Source organism: Miniopterus schreibersii (assembly GCF_964146895.1).
Source record: "Miniopterus schreibersii genome assembly, chromosome: 18".
NCBI classification, from domain to species: Eukaryota; Metazoa; Chordata; class Mammalia; order Chiroptera; family Miniopteridae; genus Miniopterus; species Miniopterus schreibersii.
Window position 1 is genome coordinate 480,978 of NC_138121.1, and position 26,809 is coordinate 507,786.

The 26,809-nt window shown below is 47.2% G+C and overlaps 3 protein-coding genes across 5 annotated transcripts in view; all 3 read left to right on the forward strand.

Moving 5' to 3' along the window:
* Positions 1-378: 378 nt before the first annotated feature.
* LOC308548405 (uncharacterized protein) lies at positions 379-16,451 on the forward strand. Of its 3 annotated transcripts, XM_081119861.1 has the most exons (4): positions 379-697; positions 1,870-1,991; positions 11,648-11,771; positions 13,217-16,451. In XM_081119861.1, the coding sequence occupies exons 3-4, from the start codon at positions 11,651-11,653 to the stop codon at positions 15,034-15,036; spliced, it is 1,941 nt and encodes a 646-aa protein (XP_080975987.1). In that variant the 5' UTR covers positions 379-697; positions 1,870-1,991; positions 11,648-11,650; the 3' UTR covers positions 15,037-16,451. The 3 variants fall into 3 exon arrangements, with proteins under 3 accessions (XP_080975987.1, XP_080975988.1, XP_080975989.1); XM_081119862.1 differs by lacking the exons at positions 11,648-11,771; positions 13,217-16,451 and adding an exon at positions 3,408-6,816 and having other exon boundaries at positions 437-697; positions 1,865-1,991; XM_081119863.1 differs by lacking the exons at positions 11,648-11,771; positions 13,217-16,451 and adding an exon at positions 3,408-6,816 and having other exon boundaries at positions 438-697.
* LOC308548396 (uncharacterized protein) overlaps positions 7,475-26,809 on the forward strand; it is a 33,024-nt gene continuing 13,689 nt past the window's right edge. Inside the window, exon 1 of the mRNA XM_081119830.1 lies at positions 7,475-7,665. The gene's annotated coding sequence lies outside the window, so the exon portion shown is untranslated. The remainder of the gene's footprint in view (positions 7,666-26,809) is intronic.
* On the forward strand, positions 19,198-26,309 carry LOC308548421 (zinc finger protein 418-like). Its single transcript, XM_081119905.1, has 3 exons — positions 19,198-19,289; positions 21,188-21,311; positions 22,612-26,309. Exons 2-3 carry the CDS (start codon positions 21,191-21,193, stop codon positions 23,925-23,927), a joined length of 1,437 nt encoding a protein of 478 aa, XP_080976031.1. The 5' UTR covers positions 19,198-19,289; positions 21,188-21,190; the 3' UTR covers positions 23,928-26,309.

Genomic DNA, 26,809 nt, shown 5'->3' on the forward strand with positions numbered 1-26,809 from the left:
TGGAGTGCATGCATTTGACGTGAAATAACATTAGCTTCTGCTAACTGTGGACATATTTTGAGTCTGAATGACTATGCAATATGTTTATTTGGATTCGTAGCCTTTGGGAAGACTCAGAAATAATATTTTTAGCCTCCAGGAGCATGCCCAGCTATAGTCTTAAATAACGTGCCTCCAAAACTTGGGCGATCAGCAGCAGAGAGCACGTCGCAGAAATAAGGCGGCGGCCCCTTTACGAGGAGGGGACGCCCACCTGGAGGAGTCGCTCCGGGCGCTCCTCCCAGCGGAGCCTGGACTTCTGAGCAATAAGCCCTCAACCCGCGTTTCTCGGCTCCGCGGCGGAGGGACTACATTTCCCAGGATGCTGAGAGAGCGGCAGCAACGCTGTCCAATGAGGGCTTAGAGAAGACTGGCCTCCGCGGCGGGCTCCTGCGGGGAGGGCGGGACTTCCGTTGTCTGGTGGCGGCCATGTTGGGTGCTCCTGGTTTTGTCCGTCCGAGCCCGGGGGGCGCTCAGTTAGGATCGAGGTGCCGGGTCCAGACGCTGCGGGAGTCGTGGCCCCCGCAGTGCGGACGCGGGTGTGAGGCTTGGCGACGCCGCCCGGGGGACCCGCGCCGGGCCGGGACAGGGACCGCGGTGCCCGGGGCCGCCCCACCCCCAGAGTCCGATGGCGGCGGTCGTGAGGCGCCCGGCTGAGGTGAGTGCGCGTCCCCGGGGCCCAGACCCGGCGTCCGGACCGCGAGGGCTCGTGGGTGACACGCGGTGACGGGGCGGGCGAGGGAGCCGGGCGGAGGGGCCCCGGTGGAGACGGGCTGAGGGCTGGAGGCGCAGGGCCGGCGGCCGGTCGAGTCCGGCCCGGGGCGGGTAGGGCCCTGCATCCCCGCGAACGCGTCTCCCCGAGGCCGGGCCCCTCCACGGCCCCGGGGCAGCAGCGGTGGCGGAACCCAGGGAGGCCGAGGGTGTCGGGCCCTCGCCGGCCGCGACCCCACGCGCGTGTTGCCCGGAACGTGCCCCGTGGCCTCCCGGGTGCTGCCCCGGGTTCGGGTTCGCTGAGCGTCGAGGGGCCCCGAGCACCGGGCCTCGCGCAGCCCGCGCAAGGGTCCCAGAAGGGGTTTGCGTTTCTGTCGGCGGCGAAGACCCGCCTGTGCCGGGGAAGCAGCGGGCGGTGCGCGCGCCGGAAGTGAAGCCGAGCTGCGTGCGCAGGACAGCGGGCCCTTGTCCTCGTGGGAACGGAAGGGACCCGAGGCGGGCGTGGAGTGGGCGCCGGCGCGGGGTCCGCACCCGAGCGGGGAGGTGGTCTTACCACGGTCGGTCGGTCTGTCTGTAGCATCATCAGAGGCGGGTTGAGGGAGGAAAGAGGAAGGCGGGGCCCGGGCTGCTGTAATTCAGCGGAGGGGCAATGGACCGGAGTCGTGGCTTAGGGGATGTGGTTGCATTCTGGATGTGTGTTTCTAATTTTTCTTTCTTTTTAGTTTTGTTCCTCACCTGAGAATGTGCTTCTTATTGGTTTTAGAAACAGGAAGGAAGAAGATGAGAGAGAGAGAGGAAAATTGATACGAGGGTTCCATGGGTTCCCTCTTGTATGTGCCCTGACCTGGAATCGAACCCACCCCTTTTGGTGTGCAAGAGACGTTCCAATCAACTGAGCCAGTCAGAGTTGTATGTGTATTTTTTAAAAAGGCAGCTCTGGCAACCTATCTGGTTTTGTTCAGTGGTTAGAGCGTCAGCCTGCGGACTGAAGGGTCTCAGGTTCGATTCTGGTCAAGGGCATGTACCTTTCAGATGGGTAGATTGGGAAGGGGAAGAGAATCTAGGTTCTCAGTATAGGAGCTTTTTGTGGTTTCATTTGTCCCCATCATGCCAGGGCAGAGTGACCTTTGAGGACGTGGCCGTGTACTTCTCCTTGGAGGAATGGGAGCTCCTTGATGAGGCTCAGAGACGTCTGTACCACGATGTGATGCTGGCGAACTTGGCACTTACAACTTCCTTGGGTAAGGTTTTCAAATTCACCCCTGTGCTGTGAACAAGTAGTCTCTGCCCTTCCCTTTTTCCCCAGGAGCAGGTCTATCCTCACACCAGAACCATGGGCACTGCTTTCTTCCCCACATCCCTGGGTAGTTGCTATGTTGAGTTGAGGTGTGTGCACCACCCTCTCCTTTCTTGAGTAGCCCCAGCACCTGCTTCCCTGCAACCTTGCAGGGAAGTAATCTTCCATTGAACCTAAATGGATACCACCTCACTTGCCTTCTCCTTGAACAAGTGACTTAGCCCAGATGCACGGTACCTGTGAGCCTAGGTTCTACTTCTTTCTTCTAGCTCACATTTCCTCAGGCCCCCCTGTGCCTGGAATTGCCGTCACTGACATGGTTACTCCTTACATGGACCATGGCCTCTTCTTGCAAGAGCCTCTTTCGATGTTTTCTGTGTAGTAGTTAGTTTTTTTTAAATGTTTTTATTGATTTTTTTTAAGGGAGAGGGATAGAGAGAAACAATGATGAGAGAAAAACTTTTATCGATTGGCTGGCTCCTCCATGCCCCCTACTGGGGATCAAGGCACAGCCCAGGCATATGCCCTGACTGGGAATCCAACAAGTGACCCCTTGGTTCCTAGGTCAACTCTCAACCACTGAGCCACACCAGCCAGACTAGTTTTCTTTGCTGTTGGCTATCATGTGCTGAGTTGTTCAGGGCTAATGCTGGCTACTTCTCTGTGCCTTCCTTCCCTTAGTACTTGTATAAGCCATGCTTCAGGTGTGGCATCTGGATGGGAGCGTGAAGTCAGTGCTGTGTTGAAATCATACCAGACACCTATTCTGTTGGACTAGTGTTTCAACACCCATTTCTGTCTCTCCTACCCTGCCTTGACACTTGCCGATTTGTCAACCCTGTCACTTGTCACTTCTATTCTCACTTCCAGCCTGGGGTTAACCTCACTGCTTTGCGCTCTGTGTCTAACCCGTTTTTTTCACCACTCCATCTGTAGTGCTTTTCTTGTTGGCCCCTGTGTATTGTGTCCTGAGGTATGTGCGTATTCCTAAGAGTCTTTGAAAACCAGCTGCCCTGTTGTATTTTCTTGGGTCTTGACACACCCTGTACACAGCCTTTATGTGTCACCAGTAGAGAAGTTATTTTGGAAAGTTGTTAGTAGAGAAGTGAGTTGTCAACCCTGTCTCTCCTCTGTGTGTCACACTGCATGGTTGTGTCCTTCACCTCGTGAGGCCTCTCCCATTCTGTGCTCTTCATAGCCCAGTAGTGCTAAGCAGCCCCATCCTCAGCCTGAACCAACTCCCTGGTCCTGCACACAATACCATGGACTTGTTCCTAGGTTTTTCTGAGGCACGCATGTGTGTGGACTGCTCCCTCCCACCAGAAGTAACATGAACTTCACCAGCACTTCTTGTTTTCAGGTTGTTGGTATGGAGCCCAGAATGAGGAGGCACCTTCTGAACTCAGCGATTTTTTACAAGGAGTGTCACAGGTTAGGACTCCCAAGGCAGGTGTGTCTCCCCTGAATGCTCATCCTTGTGAGCTGTGTGGTGTGGACTTGAGAGACATTTTGCACTTGACCGAGCACCAGGGAACACGTCATGGGCAGAAACTGCACAAGATTGAGACGTGTGAGAAACAGTTGAATGTCAGTGCAGACCTTCAGCATCAGAAGCAGCACGTGGGAGAGAAGTGCTTCAGAAGTAATGCTTGCAGAGTCTCATTTGTAAAGGACTGCAGATTCTGTGTGTCAGGGAAGCCCTTTTCCTGTGGGGAAGTTGTGAGGGACTTCCTGGCCAGCTCAAGATTTCTTCAGCAACAGATCATAAATACCAGGGAGAAGTCAAATAGGAGAACTGAGTGTGGGGCAGCCTCTCACAGGGGGAGAAACCTGTTTGACTCTGGAGAATACATGAAAGACTTCGATTGCAAACGCAAGTTCGTTCACCAGAAAATCCTCACTAGAGAAAGAGGCTACATGTGCTGTGAATGTGGAAAATCTTATAGCAAAAGCTATAGCCTCAATGACCATTGGAGAGTTCACACTGGGGAAAAGCCTTATGAGTGTGGGGAATGTGGGAAGTCCTTTAGACAGAGCTCTAGCCTCATTCAACACCGGAGAGTTCACACTGGAGTAAGGCCTCATGAGTGTGACCTATGTGGAAAATTATTTAGCAACAAGTCCAACCTCATTAAACATCGAAGAATTCACACTGGAGAAAAGCCATATGAGTGTAGTGAATGTGGGAAGTCCTTTAGTGAAAGCTCTGCACTCCTTCAACACCGGAGTGTTCACACCGGAGAAAGGCCTTATGAGTGCAGTGAATGTGGGAAATTCTTTACCTACCACTCCAGTCTCATAAAACACCAGAGAGTTCACTCTGGGTCAAGGCCCTATGTGTGCAGTGAATGTGGAAAATCCTTTACTCAAAACTCCAGCCTCATTGAACACCGCAGAGTTCATAGTGGAGAAAGGCCTTATAAGTGCAGCGAATGTGGGAAATCTTTTAGCCAAAGCTCTGCGCTGCTTCAGCATCGGAGAGTTCACACTGGAGAAAGGCCTTATGAGTGCAGTGAATGTGGGAAATTCTTTACTTACAGCTCCAGTCTCTTAAAACACCAGAGAGTTCACACTGGTTCAAGGCCTTATGCATGTAGTGAATGTGGGAAATCCTTTACTCAAAATTCTAGTCTCATCAAACACATGAGAATTCACACTGGAGAAAGGCCTTATGAGTGTAGCGAATGTGGGAAATCTTTTAGCCATAGCTCAAGCCTCATTAAACACCGAAGGGTTCACACTGCATAAAGGCCTTATAAGCATTAGAATGTGGGAAATTATTTATCTTTAACTCCAGGGTCCTAAAACACCATGTCACATTGGATGAAGGCCTTAAGATTATGTCAGATGTGGGAAATCATTTACCAAAGTCTAGCCTCATTAGATCCATTAATGAAATTCACAGTAGAGAAAGGGCTTCAGCTGAAAGACTTGTCTTACTGGATACCACAGATTTGAAATTGGAGAACTGCCTTAACTGTGCAGGTATATACTATTTCTTTGGTCAGTGCACCAGGAGACCCCTTATGAAGGTGCCATTTGACTGTATTGAGCCTCATACATCTGAGCATCCACATAAATTCCAGGTATGTGGAAATTGCATTGCACCTGGCCAGGACCATGACCAGATTTATGTCATTGGCAGTTCTGTAGCATTTCAGCTGTACCTCCTGGATGGAGTCTACATTGTGCAGCATTTATCCGCCCCAGAATGTTCAGGGAAGTAAACCCCAGTGTTCTCTCATTTGTGGGATGATTCATGAGTAGCCTGAACACTTTTTCTTTCCCATTTTTTTCCTCTCTGATGGGTTAGAGCATGGAACTTACCCAGTTTTGGCCTAGAGGACTCTTGGGCATTTGAAAAGATGGACTGCACGTTTTCATGGATATTGTTGGTTTCACATGGTTCCTGTGTTGGCATTTTCCAGCCTCCAAGTCACCAACCATGGAACAGCCTGTCATTACTCATTTTGTAAGACAATAAATGTCTTATAGTTGAAACCACTATTAACCTTGGGGGTTCTAGTCACTGGGGTGCTTTGAATTTAACTGGGTTTGCTAGCATGAAGAGGTGAACAGCTTTGGTTGGGATCCCAAACTTGGTGTGCCTCAGAGGGTATGGAATGATGGTAGACCATACCTCTTCAATTTTGGCCTCATTTTTATTGCTGCTCAAGCCTTTAAGTTTCAGCGATTGCATTCTTTGGCATAATGACCTATCAAGCCATGAAGAGACATGGAGGAACCGTGATTCCAACTACATGATATTTTGGAAAAGTCAAAACTATGCTGAGGGTCATAAGATCAGTGATTACTCAAGGGCCAATGGATAGGCAGAGCACAGAAAATACTTTGTATGATACTCTAATGACGGATATATCATCATACATTTGTATGAACGCGTAGAATGTACATCACAAAGGGAACGCTAAGGTAAACTGTGGATCTTGGTTGATTATAATGTGTTAATATAGGTTCATGGACTATAACATACCCACTTTGGTGGGGGACAGGAGGTATATGGGAAATCTCTATATCTTTCTCTAAATTTTGCTGTGAGATGAGAACTCTAAAAAAATTAAATATTTTTTTAAAGGGCAACTCGCAGAAGAAATAATTGCAAATTTTATATCTGATAAAGAATTCAGATAGTCAAAAGCAGATGGAAAGATGCTCAGCATATTTTGTACTAAATCATTAGGGGAATGCAAAATCAAAACTACAATGAGTATGCTAGAATCTCAAAAAATCAAACACATTTACCATATGATCCATGTTCATAATGTCACAACAGCCAACAGGCAGAAAACCCAAATGCCCATCCTCCACTATATACATGCAGTGAAATATTCAGCCTTAAGGAAGAGCAAGTTCTGGATACATGCCACCACATGAATGAACTTTGAAGATATTAAGTGAAATCAACCACGGATGGACAAATGTATATGCGGCACCTAGTCAAATTTATAGAGTGTAAGTGTACTGTTTAGTGGGTACAGTTGTAGTTTGGAACTATGAGTTCTGGAGATAGATAGTGGTGGTGATTGCACAACAATGTGGATGTACTTGATGCTACTGAATGAAATATACTTAGAAATGTCTAAAAGAACAAATTTTGTTATGTAAATTTTACAAAATAAGTCACCTATTACTGTCCAAAGGATTATCACTGCGGCAAATGATTTTGCTGAGTTTTTGAAAATTTGATGGTTCTTACCTGCCTTTTAAAAAAAGTATATGTACTCAAATACAAAAATGTCTAATTTCAATTGTGAGGTGCCACATAACTTTAACTTTAGTCGATATAATTTTAAGTTTCCACCACTATTTCCAGGTATGTTTTCTCACATCTTACTGCTTTCCCTTCTGTCAGACTCCCCTTACAGATAATTTCTTCTTGAGGCAGTCTCACTCATTGGGACCAGCCTGCGTGGCTCAGCAGTTGAGCATCCACCTGTGATCCAGGAGATGGCGGATCCATTCCTGGTCAGGGCACATGCAGCGGTTGTGAGCCCCAGCAGGGGGCGTGCAGGAGGCAGTGGTCAATCACTCTCATCATTGATGTTTCTCTCCCTCCCTCCCTCGAATTTGAGAGAGAGAGAGAAAGGGAGACATCAGTGTGTTGTTCCCTTACTTATCCATTCATTAGTTCATTCTCGTATGTGCCCTGAACGAGGATTGAACCCACAACCTTGTAGCCGGAAGACGCGCTCCCCAAGGAGCCCCTCCAACAGGGCGGCGACACCACCTTCAAACGCCAAGTAGACTGAGCTGGAGGAAAATCTGCGCCTACTGGGTGAGGAAACTACACAACCCAGAGGCCACTGCGCCCAAAGGGGCGGGTTTAGGCGCTGAGACGCGAAGGACGTCGCCGCTGGTTCCGCGCGAGACCGGGGCGGGACTTCCGGGCCCCTCTTCAGGCGGAAATTTTATCCTTTCCTGGGCTCTCCGCGCGTGAGCTCCGAGCAGACAGCCCAGTAGCCTCCGGAGGGGCAGCAGGGGGTCCCCGCTGTGCAGGGGCGGGTCCGAGGCCCGCTGACACGCAGCTGTCGGGGGCCCGGGGCCTCCGAGCTCCTCAGCCCCGCTCCGCCCGCAGAGCCCGCCGGCGCCCGGCCGAGGTGAGCGCGCGCCCCGGGCCCGCCCCGCCTCCCCGCCACCTGCCGCCGGGGGCGGCGCCCGTCACATCCCGCAGCCCAGGCCCGGCGCGCGGGCCGCGAGGGCTCGTGGGCGACACGCGGTGCCCGGGGCGGGCGCGGGAGGTCGCCGGGCCGCCCTGGGCTGTGACGAGGCGGGGAGGCGGGTCATGCGGGGAGCTTCCCGCTCAGCCCCGAGCCCGGGCCGCGCCGGGCGGGGAGCGAAGGAGGGACGTGGATTTCCCAAATCTAGTCCCAGTTGGGACCCACTAGGAGAGAGGGTGGCGGCTGGGACCGGGAGGCGCAGCCCTGGGACATGAGGGCCCCACCGGGTCCGCCCTGAGCCCCGAGGTCGCGCCGTCTCCGCGGGTCACCGGGCCCGGGGCTGGGCACAAGCGGGGCGTCTGAGCCCACGGGCCCCGCGGTGGTTGCCGGCTCCCAACAGGCTGCTGTTTCCACAGGTTCCTGCACCTGCGAGTCGCTTAGGGGCGCCGTTTTGTGGGGCGTGTTTCAGGGCCTTTCGGACACCCCTGTGGTCTCCGAGGAGGTGGTGTTCTGGGACTGCCATGGGACTCGCCCAGCCCCTGGCCGTAGGGACCTTGAGCAGACACAAGCCCAGGTCCAGAGTCCAGGTCCAGGGTTATAGGAAGTGGCCCCTGTTTTTGGCAGCCAGTGGAATGAGATGTGGGGGGGCCTCCAGGGATAGGGGCCAGAATTTGCAGAAGCTTGGAGGGGAGGCTGAGCTGGTGCAGGGACCTGCAGGTGTCCTTTTTTCTTTTTTTTTTCCCCCTTTAAAATATATCTTTAATGATTTCAGAGAGAGGAAGGGGGAGAGAGAGAAACATGAGTGGTGAGAGAGTCATTGATAAGCTGCCTCTTGCACGCCCTCTACTGAGGATCAAGCCCACAAGCCCAGCATGTGCCCTGACCGGGAATGGAACCTCAATATCCTGGATTATGGGTCAATGCTCAACCACTGAACCATGTCTGGCTGGGCGGTATCCTTTTTTTCTAATGGAAACTGGTTACAGGGGGACAGCAGTCAGGTCTAGAGCAGCTTTCTCACCAGTGGAGTCTGTCGTCTTCAGGTGATAGGAGCAGTGGGCAAGCCTTGGAGGCAGGTGATCTGACCCAGGTCTCATTCTCCCTGTGGCTGCAGCGTGGAGAACAGTATGGCGTGAGGCAGGTGGCAGAAAGACCAGGGAGAGGCTACTGAAGTAGTGTAGGTGAGTGTAATTTTATGTGGGAAAGTATTGTGGCCCTAGAGGTGGGAGAAGTATTTGTATTTTGGTCCAGTGTTTTAGGTGTGGCCACCTGGATTTTCTTATTTTGTGCTTGAGAAAGCAACAAAGAGAAAGAGGGAGGGAGGTAAGAGTCAGGGATGACTTGAAGGTTTGCTTTTAGCAGCTGGAGGAATGGATGCACCAGCAACTGAGGTGGAGAAATCCATCGTAGTAAGAGTAATGTTCCCTGAGGATATCAGTAGTTTTATTTTCGGCCTATTAAGGGTATGTTTCAGAGAGCAGTTTATGGGCGTTTGAAACTCTTAGGAGAAGTTCAGGATGGAGACCTTTCTAAAAGGTAGTGGAGGGTTTGGACCAGGAAGAAGCTATAGCTCACTTTCATATAGGGAATCCTGGTCAGGATGATGGTAGTAGTGGCTGAGGTAAACGTGGCTTGGCCTGACTGGGGTTTCATGCTGGGGACCATGGTAGCAGAAGGTGTGCATCACAACAAAGATTGCGGATAAGTTTTGGGTGGGTGGCTCAGGTGGTTGGAGCACCGTCCAGTACACCAAAAGGCTTTGCATTCTATCCCCAGTCAGGACACATACCTGGGTTGTGGGTTTGATCCCTGGTTGGGGTGCGTATCAGTGTCAACTGATTGATAAGTTTCTCTCTCACATTGATTTTTCTTTCTCAGTGTCTCTACTTCCTCTCTCAATAATAGTAAATAAAGAAGAATGTATATCCTCAGGTGAGGATTTAAAAAAATGGGTATGGATAAAATTTGTCATGTAAAGGGTGGAGGAGAGACTGGTTTGGCAAATGCCCAAGGCCTTCAAGGCAGGAGTGAAAATAAGATGGATTGAACGTCTTAGAGTAATTCACACACAGTGAGACTGGGGTTGGTACATATTCACTTATCTAAACAGTCACCGTGATTTTGTTGTGAACCTTGCTGAGGCCTGGGGCGTTGCATTAAGACTGGTGGATTAGTTTAGGGGCATAAGTGGTCATCTCTGAGACTCACTGGGAATGGGTTGGGGTGTGGAGAGAAAGTCTGTGACTGGTGAAAGGACATATCAAGTTCAGAGTCAATGGAAGAGGGCTGTGGACATCTGACGTGTCTGCTTCTTGATGGTGAGATTCATGAAGCAAAGAACAGTCTGGGAGAAAGACCTTCATAGCAGGTCTGAAGGCTGCCTCTGAGTGTGGACCATCAGAGTCTGGGTAGTACTTGATCCTTTCAGATTTTCCAAGCATTCTCTGGACTACAGAGAATGTGGTCTCATTACTCACTGAGTAACGAGTAGAGAGGCCAAGGATATGACTTTGGGGCAGGGCAGGAGGAGGCTGTGGCTGTGGGAATGCAGGTGTGAGAGAGATGTAGTATGAAGAGTTATGTGAACTTGGAGAGGGAGTATGAATTCATGGCTGCAGGGCCCTGGCTTTGATATAAGAGTCAATGAAGGATGAGCGCATGTCTGGTGGTGTCTGGAAGGAACAACGTAGAAACCCCTGAGAATTAATCTGAAAAGAGGGGTTGTTGTAGTCCTGTGTGCCAGGTGCAAAGCTTTTATGCCATTTGTCTGCCCACCTGCCTATTGTTATTGAGAGTTGACACAGTAATCACTATCACCTCGATGAGAGAGTAGACATGAATGCCACTCAGGCTTGAAAATCTCCACTGCCATGGGGAAGGGAGAAGGATAAGGGTAAGCATGTGTTAGATTAGGAAGATGGTAAAATTAGAGTCCTGGGAAAGAAGCTAATCAGGGAACAAATTGTCCTCGTCATGGAATATTTATGTCACCTTTAAAGCTGTGTGTCTGGGAATGTAGATGTGTGAGAGAGGTGTGATTGAAAGAATTAAGTGCAGACCTGGCTGGTATGGCTCAGTAGTCAGAGTGTGGGCCCACACACTGAAGGACATGGGTTTGATTCCAGGTCAATGACACATACCTGGGTTGCAGGTTGGATCCCAGGGCCCTGTTGGGTGCGTGCAGGCGGCAACAAATCTATGGAAAAGTATCCTTGGGTAAGAATTTTTTTAAAAAGAGTCTGACCGGTGTGACTCTGGTTGAGCATTGACCCATGAACCAGGACGTCAGGGTTCAATTCCTGGTCCGGACACATGCCTGGGTTGCAGGATTGATGTCTGGTCGGGTGTGTGCAGGAGGCAGCCAATAGATGATTCTCTCTCATCATTGATGTTTCTATTTCTCTCTCCCTCCTTCTGCAATTTAAAAAAACACAAAAATAAACACCACATGTTTAAAAAAGAAAAAAGTGTGTGCAGATGGTAGTGGAAACGGATGGCCTCAGGGCCCTGGGTTTGCGGTCATATGGGCGAAGGGTGACACCAAATTTTTTCTTTCTTGGAGAAACAATCTGAGCAACCACAGGAGTATTGCCTAAGAAGTCATGTCAAATCACTCACTTCTCTAAAACAAAACTTCTCTTTCTAATCTGTTTGTGACGCTCACCATGTTAACAAGACGCAATGTGGCCTACATCCAGGCCCAGAGGTCATGTAACATTTATCTTCCCATCTGCCTATTGTTTTTATGGGAAGACACAGTGTTAATAGAATATAAGAAGAGAGTGACTCACATGGCACCATGACCCAAAATCTCTGATATGGGGAATAGAGTTGGGAGATGGATGTGGAGGGTGAGGAATATGATAAACTTGGAATCCTAGGGAGGAACTTATCATGGAATGAACTGTCTCCATTATGACAGGATATGAACTTTGAAGAAGTGGCCATCGTCTTCTCCCAGGAGGAGTGGAGTCTTCTTGATGAGGCTCAGAGATTTCTGTACTGCGATGTGATGTTGGAAATCTTTGCACTTATAGCATCTGTGGGTAAGACCTTTACATCCCTTTTGGTGTCCTGAGGTGATATCTTGCCTTCCCTATTTTCTGGAAAATGACATTGTCTTTCCTGCAGCCAGATCACAGACTCTGCTCATTTCTCTTTCCTCTCCTATGTGCCGTGGCTGACAGTGCTGGGTTGTATGAGGGCCCTGAGCAACAGACTCCTTGAGATACACCCCTAACATCTGTTGCGTCAAAAAGTGCAGTGAAGTGTCTAGGAGTATGGAGTGTTGCAGACAGCTTAATGGATCACACCTTGCTTGCTGTTTCCTTAGCAGCATGACTCCAGTTCTGCCCACTTCATCTAGCTAAAGGTTCTTTATGACTTCCTGTGCCGTGTCATGCTCATTGCTTACATGAACTTTGGGCTTTTCATGTAGATCCTTCTTTAATTGTTTTTAATATTTTCTTTCCTCATTATTTTTTATTTTTTATATCTTTATTGATTTCTGAGAAAAGAAAGGAGACGGGGAGATAGAGAGGGAAACATCAATGATGAGAGAGTCATTGATCAGCTGCCTCCTGCACACTCCCTACTGGGGATTGAGTCTGAAACCTAGGCATATGCCCTGAACAGGAATCGAACCCCAGTCTCCTGGGTGATAAGTCGATGCTCAACTGCTAAGCCACGCCAGCCGGGCTTCCCTCAATATTATGTGCTGAGTTCCTCTGGGCCAGTGCTGCTTGCTTACCTCTTTTGTCTTTTATTAAAACTAGCATCATTAGGCTCCAAGTAGTTTTTCTGCACTGCTCCCTCTGCAGTATTCTCCAACAATAACCTGTGCAGGTGTTACGGTGTGTGCATACATCTTTAAGTAGTGTTGGAACACTAACTACTCATTTATTGAATTTTACTGGGAAAATGACATAACCAACCTCTGCACACCGTACTCATGTCACCAGCAGAAAAGACCTTCTGAACGCTTTTAGCAGAAACAAGACTTGGAGATCCTGCTCTGTTCCATGTGGCTGCGTGCAACCTCTATGTCCTTCTGGTGAGGCGTCCCCTATTTTGGGATCTTCGGAGGCCCAGTACCACAAAGCAGTTCACTTTTTTTGTAATCCTCATCCAAGGATATTTTCCCCCCATTGCTTTTCAGAGAGAGTGGAAGGGGAAAGAGTGGAACATTGGTTTGAGAGAGAGACATCAATTGGTTGCCTCCTGCACACACACTGACCGGGGCAAACCTGCAACCTAGGTACATGCCTGTGACCGGGATTGAACCTAGAGCCTTCAGTCCGTGAACCGACGCTCTCACCACTGAGCCAAACCGGCTAGGGCACAGCAGCACCTTATTCAACCTGCCACCAGGTCTCTTGTTTTCAGACAATCCCCCGAGACCAACATATTATATCTGACACACCTTTGTAATAGGACTTCCTCCTCCCACTAAAAGTCAACATCTCCGTCCTTAGCATTTCTCTGCTTTCAGGTTGTTTGCATAAACAGGAAGATAAGGAGACACCTTCTGAGCCGAGTGTACCTGTAGAAGAAGAGTCACAGGTCAGGGCTTCTGAGAAAGCTCCAGCAACCCAGAAGACCCATTCCTGTGAGCAGTGTTTCTTAGTCTTAAAAGATATTTTGCATCTGACAGAGTTACAAGCAGCATACCTTGAGCAGAAAGCCTTCTTCAGTGACTCCTGTGTGAGAGACTTCTGTTCCAGTGTAAACCTTCACCAGCAACAGAGGGATGCCAGTGGAGAGAAGCCCTGGGTAGGAGATATGGGCAGGGCCTCTTCTGTGACCTGGTGCACCTTCTACATATCAATGGCGCCTTTCATCTGTAGGGCGGTTGGGGAGGACTTCCCAACCATTTCAGACCATTTTCAGCACCAGGCTTCTAACAGTGCAGAACCACACAGTGGCAGTGAAACTGGGCAGGCATTTCTCAGTGGAAAAAGTCATCACAAGTGGGGCGAGTGTGAAGAAGCTGCCTTCCACAATCAGAAACTTGCTCACCATCAGGGAGACTATTCTGGAGAAGGGCTTTATGAGTATAGCAAATGTGGAAAGACCTTTAGTAAAAAGTCAAGCCTCATTCCACATAGAAGAGTTCACATTGGAGAAACGCCTCACGAGTGTAGTGATCATGAAAAGTCCTTTAGCCGAAGCTCTTTCCTTATTCAACACCAGAGAATTCACACTGGAGAAAAGCCATATGGCTGTAGTTACTGTGGAATGTCCTTCAGACATAGATCCAAACTCATTGAACACCATAGAAGTCATACTGGTGAAAGGCCTTACGAGTGTACTAAGTGTGGGAAATCTTTTAGGCGCAAAGATCACCTCCTTAAACATGAGAGATTTCACACTGGAGAAAAGCCTTATGAGTGCTGCGAATGTGGGAAAACCTTTAGACGAAACTATAACCTCCATCAACATAAGAAAGTTCACACTGGAGAAAAGCCATATGAGTGTCATGATTGTGGGAAGTCCTTCATCCAAAACTCTAGCCTCACTGAACACCGGAGATGTCACACTGGAGAAAAGCCATATAAGTGCAGTGTTTGTGGGAAATGCTTTGGACAACGCTGGAGTCTTATTCAGCACCGTCAAGTTCATTCTGGAAAAAATCCTTTTGAGTGTGGTGAATGTGGGAAATCTTTTAACCGCAAATCTCAACTTATTAGACACAAGACTGTTCACATTGTAGAAATGCAGTATGAGTGTTGTGACTATGGAAATTCCTTTAGCCTAAGTTCTGCCCTCATTCAACACCAGAGTGTTCACACTGGAGAAAAGCCATATGAGTGTCATGATTGTGGGAAGTCCTTCACATGTAGCTCTAAGCTCATGGAACACCACAGAAGTCACACTGGTGAAAGGCCTTACGAGTGTAGGAAATGTGGGAAATCTTTTAGGCGCAAAGATTACCTCCTTAACAACGAGAGAGTTCACACTGGAGAAAAGCCTTACGAGTGTAGTGAATGTCGGAAAACCTTTGGACGAAAATATAACCTCCTTCAACATAGGAAAGTTCACACTGGAGAAAAGCCATATGAGTGTTGTGATTGTGGGAAGTCCTTCAGCCTAAACTCCAGCCTCACTGAACACCAGAGATGTCATACTGGAGAAAAGCCATATGAGTGCAGTCTTTGTGGGAAATGCTTTAGACAGCGCAGCAGTCTTAGTCAACACCGTCGAGTTCATTCTGGAAAAAATCCTTTTGAGTGTGGTGAATGTGGGAAATCTTTTAACCTCAGACCTCAACTTATTAGACACAAGAACATTCATACTTTAGAAAAACTATGAGTGTAGTGATTGTGCTAAGTCCTTAAGCCAAAATTCTGTCCTCATTCAACACAGTGGACAAAATTCTTGAGTGTAGTTATTGTGGGAAGTCCTTAAACCAAAGATCTGCCCTCACTCAAAACCGGAGAGGTCACACTGTAGAAAAGCTGAATTAGTGCAGTGGTTGTTGGAGGAGTTTTCAGCCAAAGCTCTAAGCTAATTGAACCCCACAGTGGTTACACTGGAGGAAGGCCTTCTGAGTGTAGTGAATGTGGGAAATTTTTTAGAGCAGTAGCCTTTTCCAACACCACAGAGTTCACCCTAGATAAAAGCCTTATGAGTGAAGTGAATGTTGAAAAACTTTGCACAATTTTTTTATTGATTTTACAAAGGGAGAAGAGAAGAGAGAGACACATTGATTTGTTGTTCCACTTTTTTTATGGATTCATTATTTGACTCTTTTATGTGCTCTGACCGGAGGTCAAAATTGCAACTTTGGTGTACTGAAGCAGTGCTTTAGTCGATGGAGCTACCCAGCCAGGGCTGGACAAATCTTTAACCTCATATGATATAGGAAAGTTCACTCTGTAGAAAGGCCGTATCAGTACAGTGGTTGTGGGCAAAATCTTTAGACAAATTTCCAACCTTATTCAACTCTAGAGTTTGCTCTGGAGGAAAGCATATTGTATGTCACGAATGTGGGAAATTCTTTAGCCATTTCTCTAGCCTCATTAAAAGCAGAGAGCTCATGCTGGAGAAATAGCTTATCAATTTTGTGAGTGTGGGAAATCTTTTAGCCTCAAATCTAACTGCCTTAGACACTAGGGCATTCACTGTGCACTTATCTAATGTGTACTATTTGTTGAGCTTTGACATGCATGAAATGAACTTATCTGTCACTTATATACAAAGTGGGGTAAAAATAGGCTTATGGTTGTGAGTATGCACAACACAGAGTATATTGAATTTTTATGAATTATTGTGTTATTTCCCAAACAACTGTAAGCCTACTTTTGTCCCACCCTGTATTTACCTTTTGCCTTTTTATTCTCCCCCTTCCCTAGCCTTCCATGCAGTCACTGACTCAACTTCCTTTAAAATAGATTAGTTCCTATTTTCTATGATGTTATAGGCATCATAAGGTGTATACACTTTAAGAAATACTGTTTTTTTCATGCTGCATAGTTATTTTGAGATTCAATAGTAATGTAAATAGTTAATTCTTTTTGCTGAGTAGGATTGTGTCTTGTGGGTAACCACTTTGTTAACTATTGATCTGTGTATGGTTTGGGTTATTTCCAAGTTTGGGGTATTACAAAGAAACCTTCTATGAATATTGAGTTCAGTTTTTTATATACACATATGTTTTATTTCTCAAACGATTACAGTGTCAATGAACGTTTTACATTTTAATAAATGGAGAACTATGATCTTAATGGTCCTTCCCTTTCTTTTATACCCACCCACAGTAATGAAAATTCTAGTTCTTCTGCAATCCTGTCAGCACATGTGATTGTTAATCTTTATTTTTAATTGAGTTTGAGAGAGAGAGAAACATTGATGTGAGAGAGAAACATCGATCTGTTGCTTCCTGTACATTCCCTGAATGGGGATCCATGATGCAACCTTTTGTCATAATGGACAATGTTCCAAGCAACCTAGCCCCCAGGCCAGGGTGCAGTGGTTAATCTTTTTAAACATTAGCCTTGCTGCCCTAGCCCTTTTTGCTCAGTGGTTAGAGCATCGGCCCTCAGACTGAAGGGTCCTGGGTTAGATTCTGGCCAAGGGTATGTACCTTGGTTGTAGCCTCAGCCCCGGTTGGAGTGTGTGGGGGAGGCAACCAATTGATGTGTCTCTCTCACACTGATGTTTCTCTCCCTTCCACTCTCTAAAAAAAAGCAGTGGGGAAGCTATCCTTAGGTGAGGATTAAAAGAAAGAGAGAAAGAAAGAAGGAAAAGAAAGATCGAAAAGAAGAAAGATCAGCCCTGCGTATCACTGTAGTGGTATATTTCATCGATAATAAATCAGTTAAATGATTGGAAAGTGGCAAGTTGTAAACATTTTTTAAAAGTTTAAGTATAATTGATTTAAAATGTACTTTTTTAAATTTAAATTTTATTAAAAAAAATATTTTTACTGATTTCAGAGGAAGGGAGAGGGAGAGATTGAAACATCAATGATGAGAGAGTCATTGATGGACTGCCACCTGCACTCCCCCACTCCCCGTGATTGAGCACCCCAGGCATGTGCCCTGATCAGAAATCAAACTATGATCTCCTGGGTCATAGGTTGACGCTCAACCAGTGAGCCACATTTGCTGGGCTAAACTGTACTTTTTTTTTTAACATACAATTTTGATCTTTCCATACATGCTTGTATCCCTGAAACCAAGTTCCTCCTGCCCTTTTCACTGCTGCTTTTTTGGCATGTAATATTAATGATGCTAGGACATACTCTGTCTTTTCTAATAGCTTATTTCAAATACATCCAGAGAAAGAAAACACGAAAACCCCTGAGTCCTATCCTAACCTTCCATCATTATCTGTCATCATGGAGGTTCTTGTATCTTTTGTGGGTTATATTACTTAAAATCTAAGATATGTCCATGTGTAACCATTTTCTCATGCTTTTCTAAAATGTAAGGAATCTGAGAACCTGAGTACAAAAAAAAAAATTGTTAAATATAAGCATGTTAGTGCTGAATTTTATTAATTAGTTATTTCAGGCAGATTGCAATCAGGATACAAAAATATATTTGTATGGCTTTTGTTAGGTGTGTCTTTTAACTATTGATTGAAAACTGCTCACTGAAAAATTGTTTATTGAGGCATTTTATATGGTTGGGTCAGATTTCTTGTGTTATTTAAAATCCTGAGTTCCCCCTGAATAATTTACTTGCCTACAGTACAGATGTGTAAACTACACTTTCTGGAAGGCAGACATTCAGTTAAAGTTCTCTAACTTTCATTTGTCAGATAAATAAAACATCACTTTTCACAGTTAAACCTTTTTTGTTTTTTAATTCTCACCGGAGGATATTTTTTCTATTGCTTTTCAGAGAGAGTGGGGGAGAGAGAAACATCGATGTGAGAGAGGCACTTCCATTGGTAGCCTCCTACATACACCCTGACCAGGGCTGGGGATTGAGCCTGCAACCCAGGTACATGCCCTCCATGGGAATTGAACGAGTGACCCTTCAGTCCGCAGGCCGACACTCTAACCCCTGAGCCATACCAGCTAGGGCTTACTGATGCATTCACTCATTCATTCATTTATTCATTTTTACAGAGAGGAAGTGAGATTAGTATCAATTTGTTTCACTTCTTTATGCATTCATTGGCTGATTCTTACACCTGCTCTAACTGGAGATCAAACCCCTACCTTTGATGTATTGGGACAATGCACTAACCAACTGAGCTGCTTGTCCAGGGCCTGTTTTGCTGATTTTAAGAATGCCATTGGTTCTTTCAACTTTTCCAAAAGGTTGTGTGTCATAAAATCAGCAGTGTCGTTTTTGAGTCTGAGGTAACACCTGAGAGTTCTCTTATACTGGTTCCTGTAAATTGGCGACATGACCACTTGATGTAAATCATTGGGATCACCTGCGGTTGGGGGAAAGAACACTTTTTCAGCAACTTCGGGCTGTAACTTTTCAGCAAGGAAGTGGTTTTACTCAACCTGAAAACATTCAAATTCCATGGACGGTAGTAGCTGGAAAAACTCATCCTAAGATATTCAAAGGGCCTTTGAAGTGTGGCTTCCCCTTAATTGCAGATCCTTACTTTCTTCTGCATCCAACAAGATGTCACCACTTTGGGGGGAGAGAAACATCAGTGTGTTGTTCCACTTATTTAGGTGTTTCATGGGTTGATTCTTGTAGGTGCCCTGGCTGAGGACTGAACCCACAGCCTGGGTCTGTTGGGGCGACTGTCTTACGGACTCAGCCCCCAGACCCGGGGCCGCAACACCTTTCACCTCCAAGGTGGCCCCTAGGGCTGACTGCATTACCCAGAGGGCAACGCGCCCTAAGGGGGCGGGGTTAGCCAGTGACAGGCCACTAGGGTTTCCTGCTGGCCGGGGTCGGGGCGGGACTTCCGGCGTCGTCCTTCTCGCGGTCACTTTGGCCTTTCCGGTGGGTTCTCGGCGCGGGACCTCCGAGCTCCCGCGCGCCGGGTCCTGAGCGAAGAGGCAGCGCGGAGTCGCCGCCGCGCAGGGGCGGGTCCGAGGCCCTCAGCCCCGCTCCGCCCGCAGAGCCCGCGGGCGCCCGGCCGAGGTGAGCGCGCGCCCCGGGCCCGCCCCGCCTCCCCCGCCACCTGCCTCCGGGGCGGGCGCGCGGACCGCGAGGGCTCGTGGGCGACACGCGGTGACCGGGGCGGGCGCGGGAGGGCGCGGGGCCGCCCTGGGCTGTGGCGAGGCGGGGAGGCGGGTCGTGCGGGGAGCTTCCCGCTCAGCCCCGGGCGCCGGGGCCGTGGAAATTTGTGGAGGTTAAGCCAGACAGCAGTGGGTCCCGGCTGCCTGTCGCGACTTGAGCCAGTGACGCTGAGACAGGGTCGAATCACATATGAGCGTTTATGCCAGCAATGCGGGCAGCGTGGGAGAGCAGCAGGGCCACCCACGTGAAACCGCCCCCCCAATAAGCCAGCTGCTCATATTGGGTAGAAGGACGAAGATTCCGTGGGCAAGTAGGAATTACAGGCTTGGGAAGTCGGCGGGGTACAATGGCTGCGGGTTACAGGCAGTGCGGGCTGGGGGTCTGGGCTCCGTTGTCTAGGAAACAAGGCGGTTAACCTTCCCATGACGATGGCAGTTCTGGGAGAGGAGAGGGGACCGCTTTCCTAGGTTAACTCCCATGGCCCCCGGCCTGCAACTCTCAGCCAGGTCAGAACGCGCTTTCTCTAATCAGAACAGGACAATCACGGGTGACCGAGCACGATTACTATTTCTTATAACTACAGCAAGTCTCCACTTTTCTATTTCTGCCCCTAACAGACGGATGTGAACAAAAGAGGGACGTTGTCTGAGGTTGGGTTCTAAAGTACTCTAAAAACTGCTCAAAGGAAGAACACACTAGAGGAGAGTTGGTAGTTAGGGACAGGAAGGTGAAGTCTTGTAAAAGATAACCTAACTGGCCTGGCCGGTGTGGCTCAGTTGGTTGGGCATCCTCCCAGGCAGCAGAAGGTCGCTGGTTTAATTCCCATTCAGGGCACATGCCTGGGTTGCAGGCTCAAACCCCAGTAGCGGAAAGCCAGTCCATGTTTCTCTCTCATTGATGTTTCTCTTTCCCTTTTCTTTCCTCTGTCTCTAAAAAAGAAAAAAAATTAAAACTTAAAAAAAAAAAAAAAAAAAGATAATGTAACTGGCAAGAGCCTGCACTGAGTACTGAGGCCCTGAGGTAATGCAGTCATCTGGTGGTCACCTGGCCCCGGGGCTGGGCAAGGGTACTGAGCAGTCTCAGCCCATGGATCCTGGTGGAGGTTGCCAGGCTCGCAACAGACCTTTCTTGCTCCCCAGATTCCTGCAACTGCAGTGTCACTTAGGGCTACTGGTTGTGGAGCTCATTTGAGAGCCTTACACTCTTATGCTCCCTGACATGGTGGAGTCCTAAGACTGTGTGCCATTCTTTCAGTCCTTGGACCTGGGGAACTCAGACAGACACCAAGTCTGGGGTCCTAATTCCAGGTCTAGGGTTATAGGAAGTGGTCCCTGTTTCTGGCAGCCAGTGGAATGAGATGTGGGAGGCTCTCCCAGGAATAAGTTCCAGACTCTGCAAAGATGTGGAAGGGAGGCTGAGCTGGTTGGGGGCCCCCCAGGTGTCCTTTCTTTCTTATGAGAACTGGTAACAGTGGGACAGGAGTCAGGTCTAGAGCAGCTTTGTGACAAGTTGGGTGTCTGATCTGCAGGTCATAGGAGCAGTGGAGACAGGTGATCTGACCAGGTCTCATTCTCCCTGTGGCTGCAACATGGTGAACAATATGGGTGTGAGGGTGGTAGCAGAAAGACGGGGGAGGAGGCTGCTGCAATAGTCTAGGTGAGTGATTGTATTTGGACAAGGATTGTGGCCATGGAGGTGGGAGAAGTATTTGCATTTTGGACGGGAGGGTGGGGGCTATGACAAACTTGGAATCCTAGGAGACAAACCAATCATGGAATGAACTGTCCCCATTATGACAGGACATGAACTTTGAAGAAGTGGCCGTTGCCTTCTCCCAGGAGGAGTGGTGGCTCCTTGATGAAGATCAGAGACTTCTTTACTGCAATGTGATGCTAGAAATCTTTGCATTTGTAGCATCTGTGGGTAAGACCTTCACATCTCCCCTAGTGTCCTGCGGTGATGTCCTGCCTTCCCTATTTTCTCCAAAGGTAGCTTTGTTTTCCCCACGGTCAGAACATAAGCTCTGCTAATTTCCCACTTTCCTGTCATGTGCTGTGGCTGCCAGTGCTGGGCTGTGTGGAATCCCCTGAGCAGTAGACTCCTTGAGTAGCTCTATCACCTATTGTTTCAAAAAGTGCAGGGAAGTGTCTGGGAATCAGGAGTCTTGCATAGAGCTTAATGGATCCCACCTTGCGTGTGGTCTCCTTGGGAGGGTGACTATGTTCAGATCCATGGCCTCCAGTTCTGCCCCTTTCCTCTAGCTAAAGGTTCTTTTTGATTGCCTGTGCCATGTCATGGTCATTACTTACATGAACCTTGGGCTGTTCTTGTAAGACCCTTCTTTGTAGTCTCTTCAGGGGAATACTATTTTACCCCAAGTTACTCTGTGCCAGTGCTGGCTCCGCACCTCTGTTGTCTTCCATTAATACATGGATTATTCAGGTTCTGAGTAGCTGCAGAAGGTGCAACTACTACTAGAATAGAAGCTGCAGGGAGAACCCTGTTTTTTTCATTGGGTGGATGTAGCAAGATGGTCTCAAAGGGGGCCTGGCCATGTTAAGTGGTGGCTGTGGGAGGGATTGACATAAGGGCTGTTTTCAAATCATTTCATGAAGCTGCCCTGTGTCCAAAATTTTTTTTGATGCAAGTGCCACTGGCAGCATCTCATTTATACCTTTTTCTTTTCATACTGGTCACTTTGCTGACTTGTCATTTTATCTATAATTTCCCAACTCTGGCCTACCTTCACCTTTGTGACCTCCATGTATCACCTGTTTTTCTGCACTTCTTCCTCTGCAGTATTCTCCAACAATACCTACTCATGTGTTACAGTGTATGCGTACATCCTTAAGTGGTCTTTGAACACCAGCTACTCATTTATTGAATTTTACTGGGAAAAAGACCTGACCAACCTCTATACAGCTTACCAATGTCACCAGCAAAAAAGCCTGGCTGAACACTTAGAAGAAGAATGAGTTGGAGATCTAGCTTGTGTTCTGTGGCGTACATGCCATCTTTGTGTCCCCTTTCTGGTGAAGTCTTCCCTATTTTGTCATCTTCAGGGACATAATACTGCACAGCAGCACCTTATTCTACCTGCCTCTAGGTCTCTTATTTTCTGAAAATCTCATGAAACCAGCATATTGTATCTGACACACCTTTGTAATAGGACTTCCCCCTCCCTCTTAAGTCAATGTCTGTGTTAGCGTTTCTTTCCTTTCAGGTTGTTGGCATAAACTGGAAGATGAGGCGCCTTCTGAGCCGAGTGTACCTGTAGGACAGTCACAGGTCAGGCCTGCTGAGGCAGCTGCAGCAACCCAGAAGACCCATCTTTGTGAGCGTTGCTTCTCAGTCTTGAAAGGTATTTTGCACCTGACTGAGTTCCAAACTGCATACCTTGAGCAGAAAGCCTTCTCCAGTGATGCCTGTGTGAGAGGCTTCTGTTTCAGTGTAAACCTTCACCAGCAACAGAGGGATGCCAGTGGAGAGAAGCCCTGGGTAGGAGATATGGGCAGGGCCTCTTTTGTGACCTGGTGCACCTTCTACATATCAATGGCACCATTCACCTGTAGGGCGGTTGGGGAGGACTTCCCAACCATTTCAGGCCATTTTCAGCACCAGGCTTCTAACAGTGCAGAACCACACAATGGCAGTGACACTGGGCAGGCGTTTCTCAGTGGAAAAAGTCATCACAAGTGGGGTGAATGTGAAGAAGCTGCCTTCCACAATCAGAAACTTGTTCACCATCAGGGCGTCTACTCTGGAGAAGGGCTTTATGAGTGTAGCAAATGTGGAAATACCTTTCATCAAAATCAAAAGTCAAGCCTCATTCCACATAGGAGAGTTCACACTGAAGAAAAGGCGTGTGAGTATCGTGTTTGTCGGAAATGCTTTAGACAGTGCAGTGGTCTTGCTCAACACCATCAAGCTCATTCTGGAAAAAATCCTTATGAATGTGGTGAATGTGGGAAATCCTACAGCGATACTTCTGGCCTCATTCGTCACCAGAGAGTTCATACTGGAGAAATGCCATATAAATGTAGTGATTGTGGAAAATGCTTTAGCCAAAAATATAGACTCATTCGACACCAAAGAATTCACACTGGAGACAAGCCGTATGAGTGTAGTGATTGTGGGAAGTCCTTCAACCAGCGCTCTGCCCTCACTCAACACCAGAGAATTCACACTGGAGAAAAGCCATATAAGTGTAGTGATTGTGGGAAGTCCTTCAGCCGAAGATCTGTCCTTAATCAACACAAGAGAATTCACACTGGAGAAAGGCCGTATCAGTGCAGATATTGTGGAAAGTCCTTCAGACAGTACTCTAAGCTCTTTAAACACCACAGAGTCCACACTGGTGAAAGGCCTTATGAGTGTAGTAAATGTGGGAAATCTTTTATCTGCAAAGATTACCTCCTTAAACACGAGAGAGTTCACAATGGAGAAAAGCCTTACAAATGCAATGAATGTGGGAAAACTTTTCGACTAAATCATCGCTTTTTTCAACACATGAAAGTTCACACTGGAGAAAAGCTTTAAATGTACTGGGAATGTTTTATTTCCTCACTTAGTATTACTAACAACACTAGAGGAGACTGTTTCAGAGCTATTTACCTGAATTGCAATCTCTTCTAGCTGAACATACTCTGTTCCAGATTTCTTATGAGTTTCAGGTACAAACAAGGCTTTAAGGTGCTGCATTGCACTTTATAACCTGTCCAGGGCTATTACCAGATGGGTATTACTCCCAGTTTTTGTGGCTGAAGCCATTTGACCTTTACCACCTGACTCACCTACAAAGTGTGCATCAGTCACAGCCCCTACCTGCTCAGGGAATGTGACTTGTCTTTTTTATTTTGCTTGAGAAAATTATGAATAGTCTGAGCTCTTGGTGAGATCCTCATTCCTGTCTCTGACAAGGGAATGGCCCTGACCCAGTGTTGCTTCAGAGGACCCATCCTTAGCTAAGAAAGGCTGAGGGACATTGTTATTCTCATATTATGCCATGAATTTTAATAGGTTCTCATTCACAAACTTGGGTACTGCTTGATGCACACTGCTCTGGTTTATGATAATTTTGTGAAGGTCATTTTGCTTTTGTGCCTTTAATTTTGGTTCTGTTTACTGTGCGGGATGATCTGAAAGCAAAATTGTGACCTGTCAGCATGTAGAGGTAAACAGATTATGTGGGGATCCCAAACTTTCTGTCCTCTGAAAGGGACAAAATGGTGGCGGAAAATTGAACCCATACCGATGCTTGCTCCCCAGTTTTCTGATAATAAATAATAGCAAGGTATCACAGTTGTTCTGATGTGTCGATTATTTCCCTGGATCGTGCCAACAGTACTATTTACAGATTATTGTGGTGAGTCTTGTGAAGAATCTGCCTTCCTTTACAGGCCGCTGCCCCAGGTCATATTAGCAGAGGAAAGCTAGTCTCCCTAGATATTTTAAGTAACTGAGTTTAAGTAACTGAGAAACTCAGTTACTTAAAAGTTCCAATGCACTGCATGGTATCTGCTTTCAGTAGTTTATTCCTGCTGGGTGTTCAAAGGACAGTGTGATATAAATTCAGTATCTGACATCGTTGGTTTTTCTTGGCTTTGTGCATTTTAAACTTGGTATTTTTATTGATACATTATTCCTATAGTGTCTTACTGTTCAGTAGACATAATCTATAGGGGTAATGCTTTTCTACTGTTCAATTAGACATAATCTTCAATAGGAACTAATGCTTGTCTTTTTCTAGAAGAAAAAAAAATTTTTTTTTTACGTTCCAGATTGTCATTATCTTCTACATCCAACCGGATGTCTCCATTCCAAGATTCCAAATTCCACTTTATCAATCAATGCCCTAAGTTTCACATGAGAAACACTGTGGTACTATATTTAGCTGTCATTGTAATCCAACAAGACATTAATGATTAGATTTCCAGCCATACGAGCCCTGTAGCTACAGAAATCAGAGCTGCTTTTAGAACTGTCATGGAATTTTTTTGTTTGTTTAAATCCTCACCTGAGGACATTTTCTCCACTGATTTCTAGAGAGACTGGAAGGGAGGGAAGAGGGTAGGAGTGAAAGAGAGAGAGAAACATCCATTGGTTGCCAGCCACACACCCCAACTAGGGCAGGGAACCTGCATCTGCAGTACATGCCCTTGACAGGGAATTGGACCTGAGACCCTTCTGTAGGCTGATGCTCTAACCACTGTGCAAAATGGGCCAGGGCTATCATGGAACTTTCTATTTCTCATATGGGGACTTGAATTTACCATTTTCCCTTTGTAAGCAATAACGTGAACTCAGAAAAATCCTTCCCTGACCACAGTCCTTGTCATCCCTCTCACTGCCTCAATACTCATTGCAGCGCTTACGTGGTCTGAAAACGTGCTATACCTGCCACTCCATCATAATCAGCCCCTGGTAACAGATTATACCACTGTGTACCATGGGTCACTAGCATCCCGTTTCCACTGGCTAGATGTTCAGCATTTCATTAAGCCCAAGGGCATGGCCAAATCTGTCTCGAAATTCATCCTTATGCGGTTTATCTACTAGGACTAATGGCAGAACCAATTCATTAGCAGTTAATGTTCAATTCCATAGCAACTGGGATAGAGAAAGCTTAATAAAAATTATTAACTAAAACACTGGAGTATTGAGGAATTGCTAATTATAAGTAAAAGCAGCTCTGAAAACACTGGGGTTACATAATATGTATATAACCTCAGTATAATTAAAAATCGCAACAGAATAGTAGAAAAAAATTGTGAATAACTGACTGGAGGCCTTGCATATGAAGGAAATCATGGAGATCCTGGCTGGGTAGTTTAGTTGGTTAGAGCATCATCCAAATACTTAAAGGTTGCAGATTCCATCTCCAGTCAGGGCATATACAAGAAGCAGTCAATGCATAAGTAAGTGAAAGAACAAAGCAATGTTTCTCCCCGCCCCCCCTTCCCTTTCTAAAATCAATAAAATGTAAAAATAGAAGTCAGCCTGGCTGGCCTGGCTCAGTGGTTGAGCATTGACCTATAATCCAGGAGATCAGGGTTCGATTCGCGATTCCCCGTGGGTCAGGGCACATGCCCAGATTGTGGGCTGGATCCCCAGCGTGGGGAGTGCAGGAGGCAGCCGATCAATGACTCTCATCATCCATGTTTCTCTCCCTCTCCCTTCCTCTTTCTGAAATCAATAAAAATATATGTATTTTAAAAATAGGAATGCTATGTGGAATGCCTGGGCCTGTGCGGCTTAGGTGGCTGGAGCACTCTCTTCCACGGAAAGGCGGTGGGTTTGATTCCCGCTCAGGGCACATACCCAGGTCGCAGGCTCCGTTCTGTTCAGGGCACAGGAGGCAACCAAGGAACGTTTCTCACGACACCAATGTTTCTCTTTCTCTCTCTCTCTTTCTTTTCATC

What these genes read in the sequence shown, in the direction of transcription:
- LOC308548405 (XM_081119861.1), top strand. Translation starts at nt 11,651, where the DNA reads ATGAACTTTGAAGAAGTGGCCATCGTCTTCTCCCAGGAGGAGTGGAGT. An exon ending in TGCACTTATAGCATCTGTGG is followed by an intron (nt 11,772 to 13,216) that starts GTAAGACCTTTA and finishes CTCTGCTTTCAG; the next exon opens with GTTGTTTGCATAAACAGGAA.
- LOC308548421 (XM_081119905.1), top strand. Translation starts at nt 21,191, where the DNA reads ATGAACTTTGAAGAAGTGGCCGTTGCCTTCTCCCAGGAGGAGTGGTGG. An exon ending in TGCATTTGTAGCATCTGTGG is followed by an intron (nt 21,312 to 22,611) that starts GTAAGACCTTCA and finishes CTTTCCTTTCAG; the next exon opens with GTTGTTGGCATAAACTGGAA.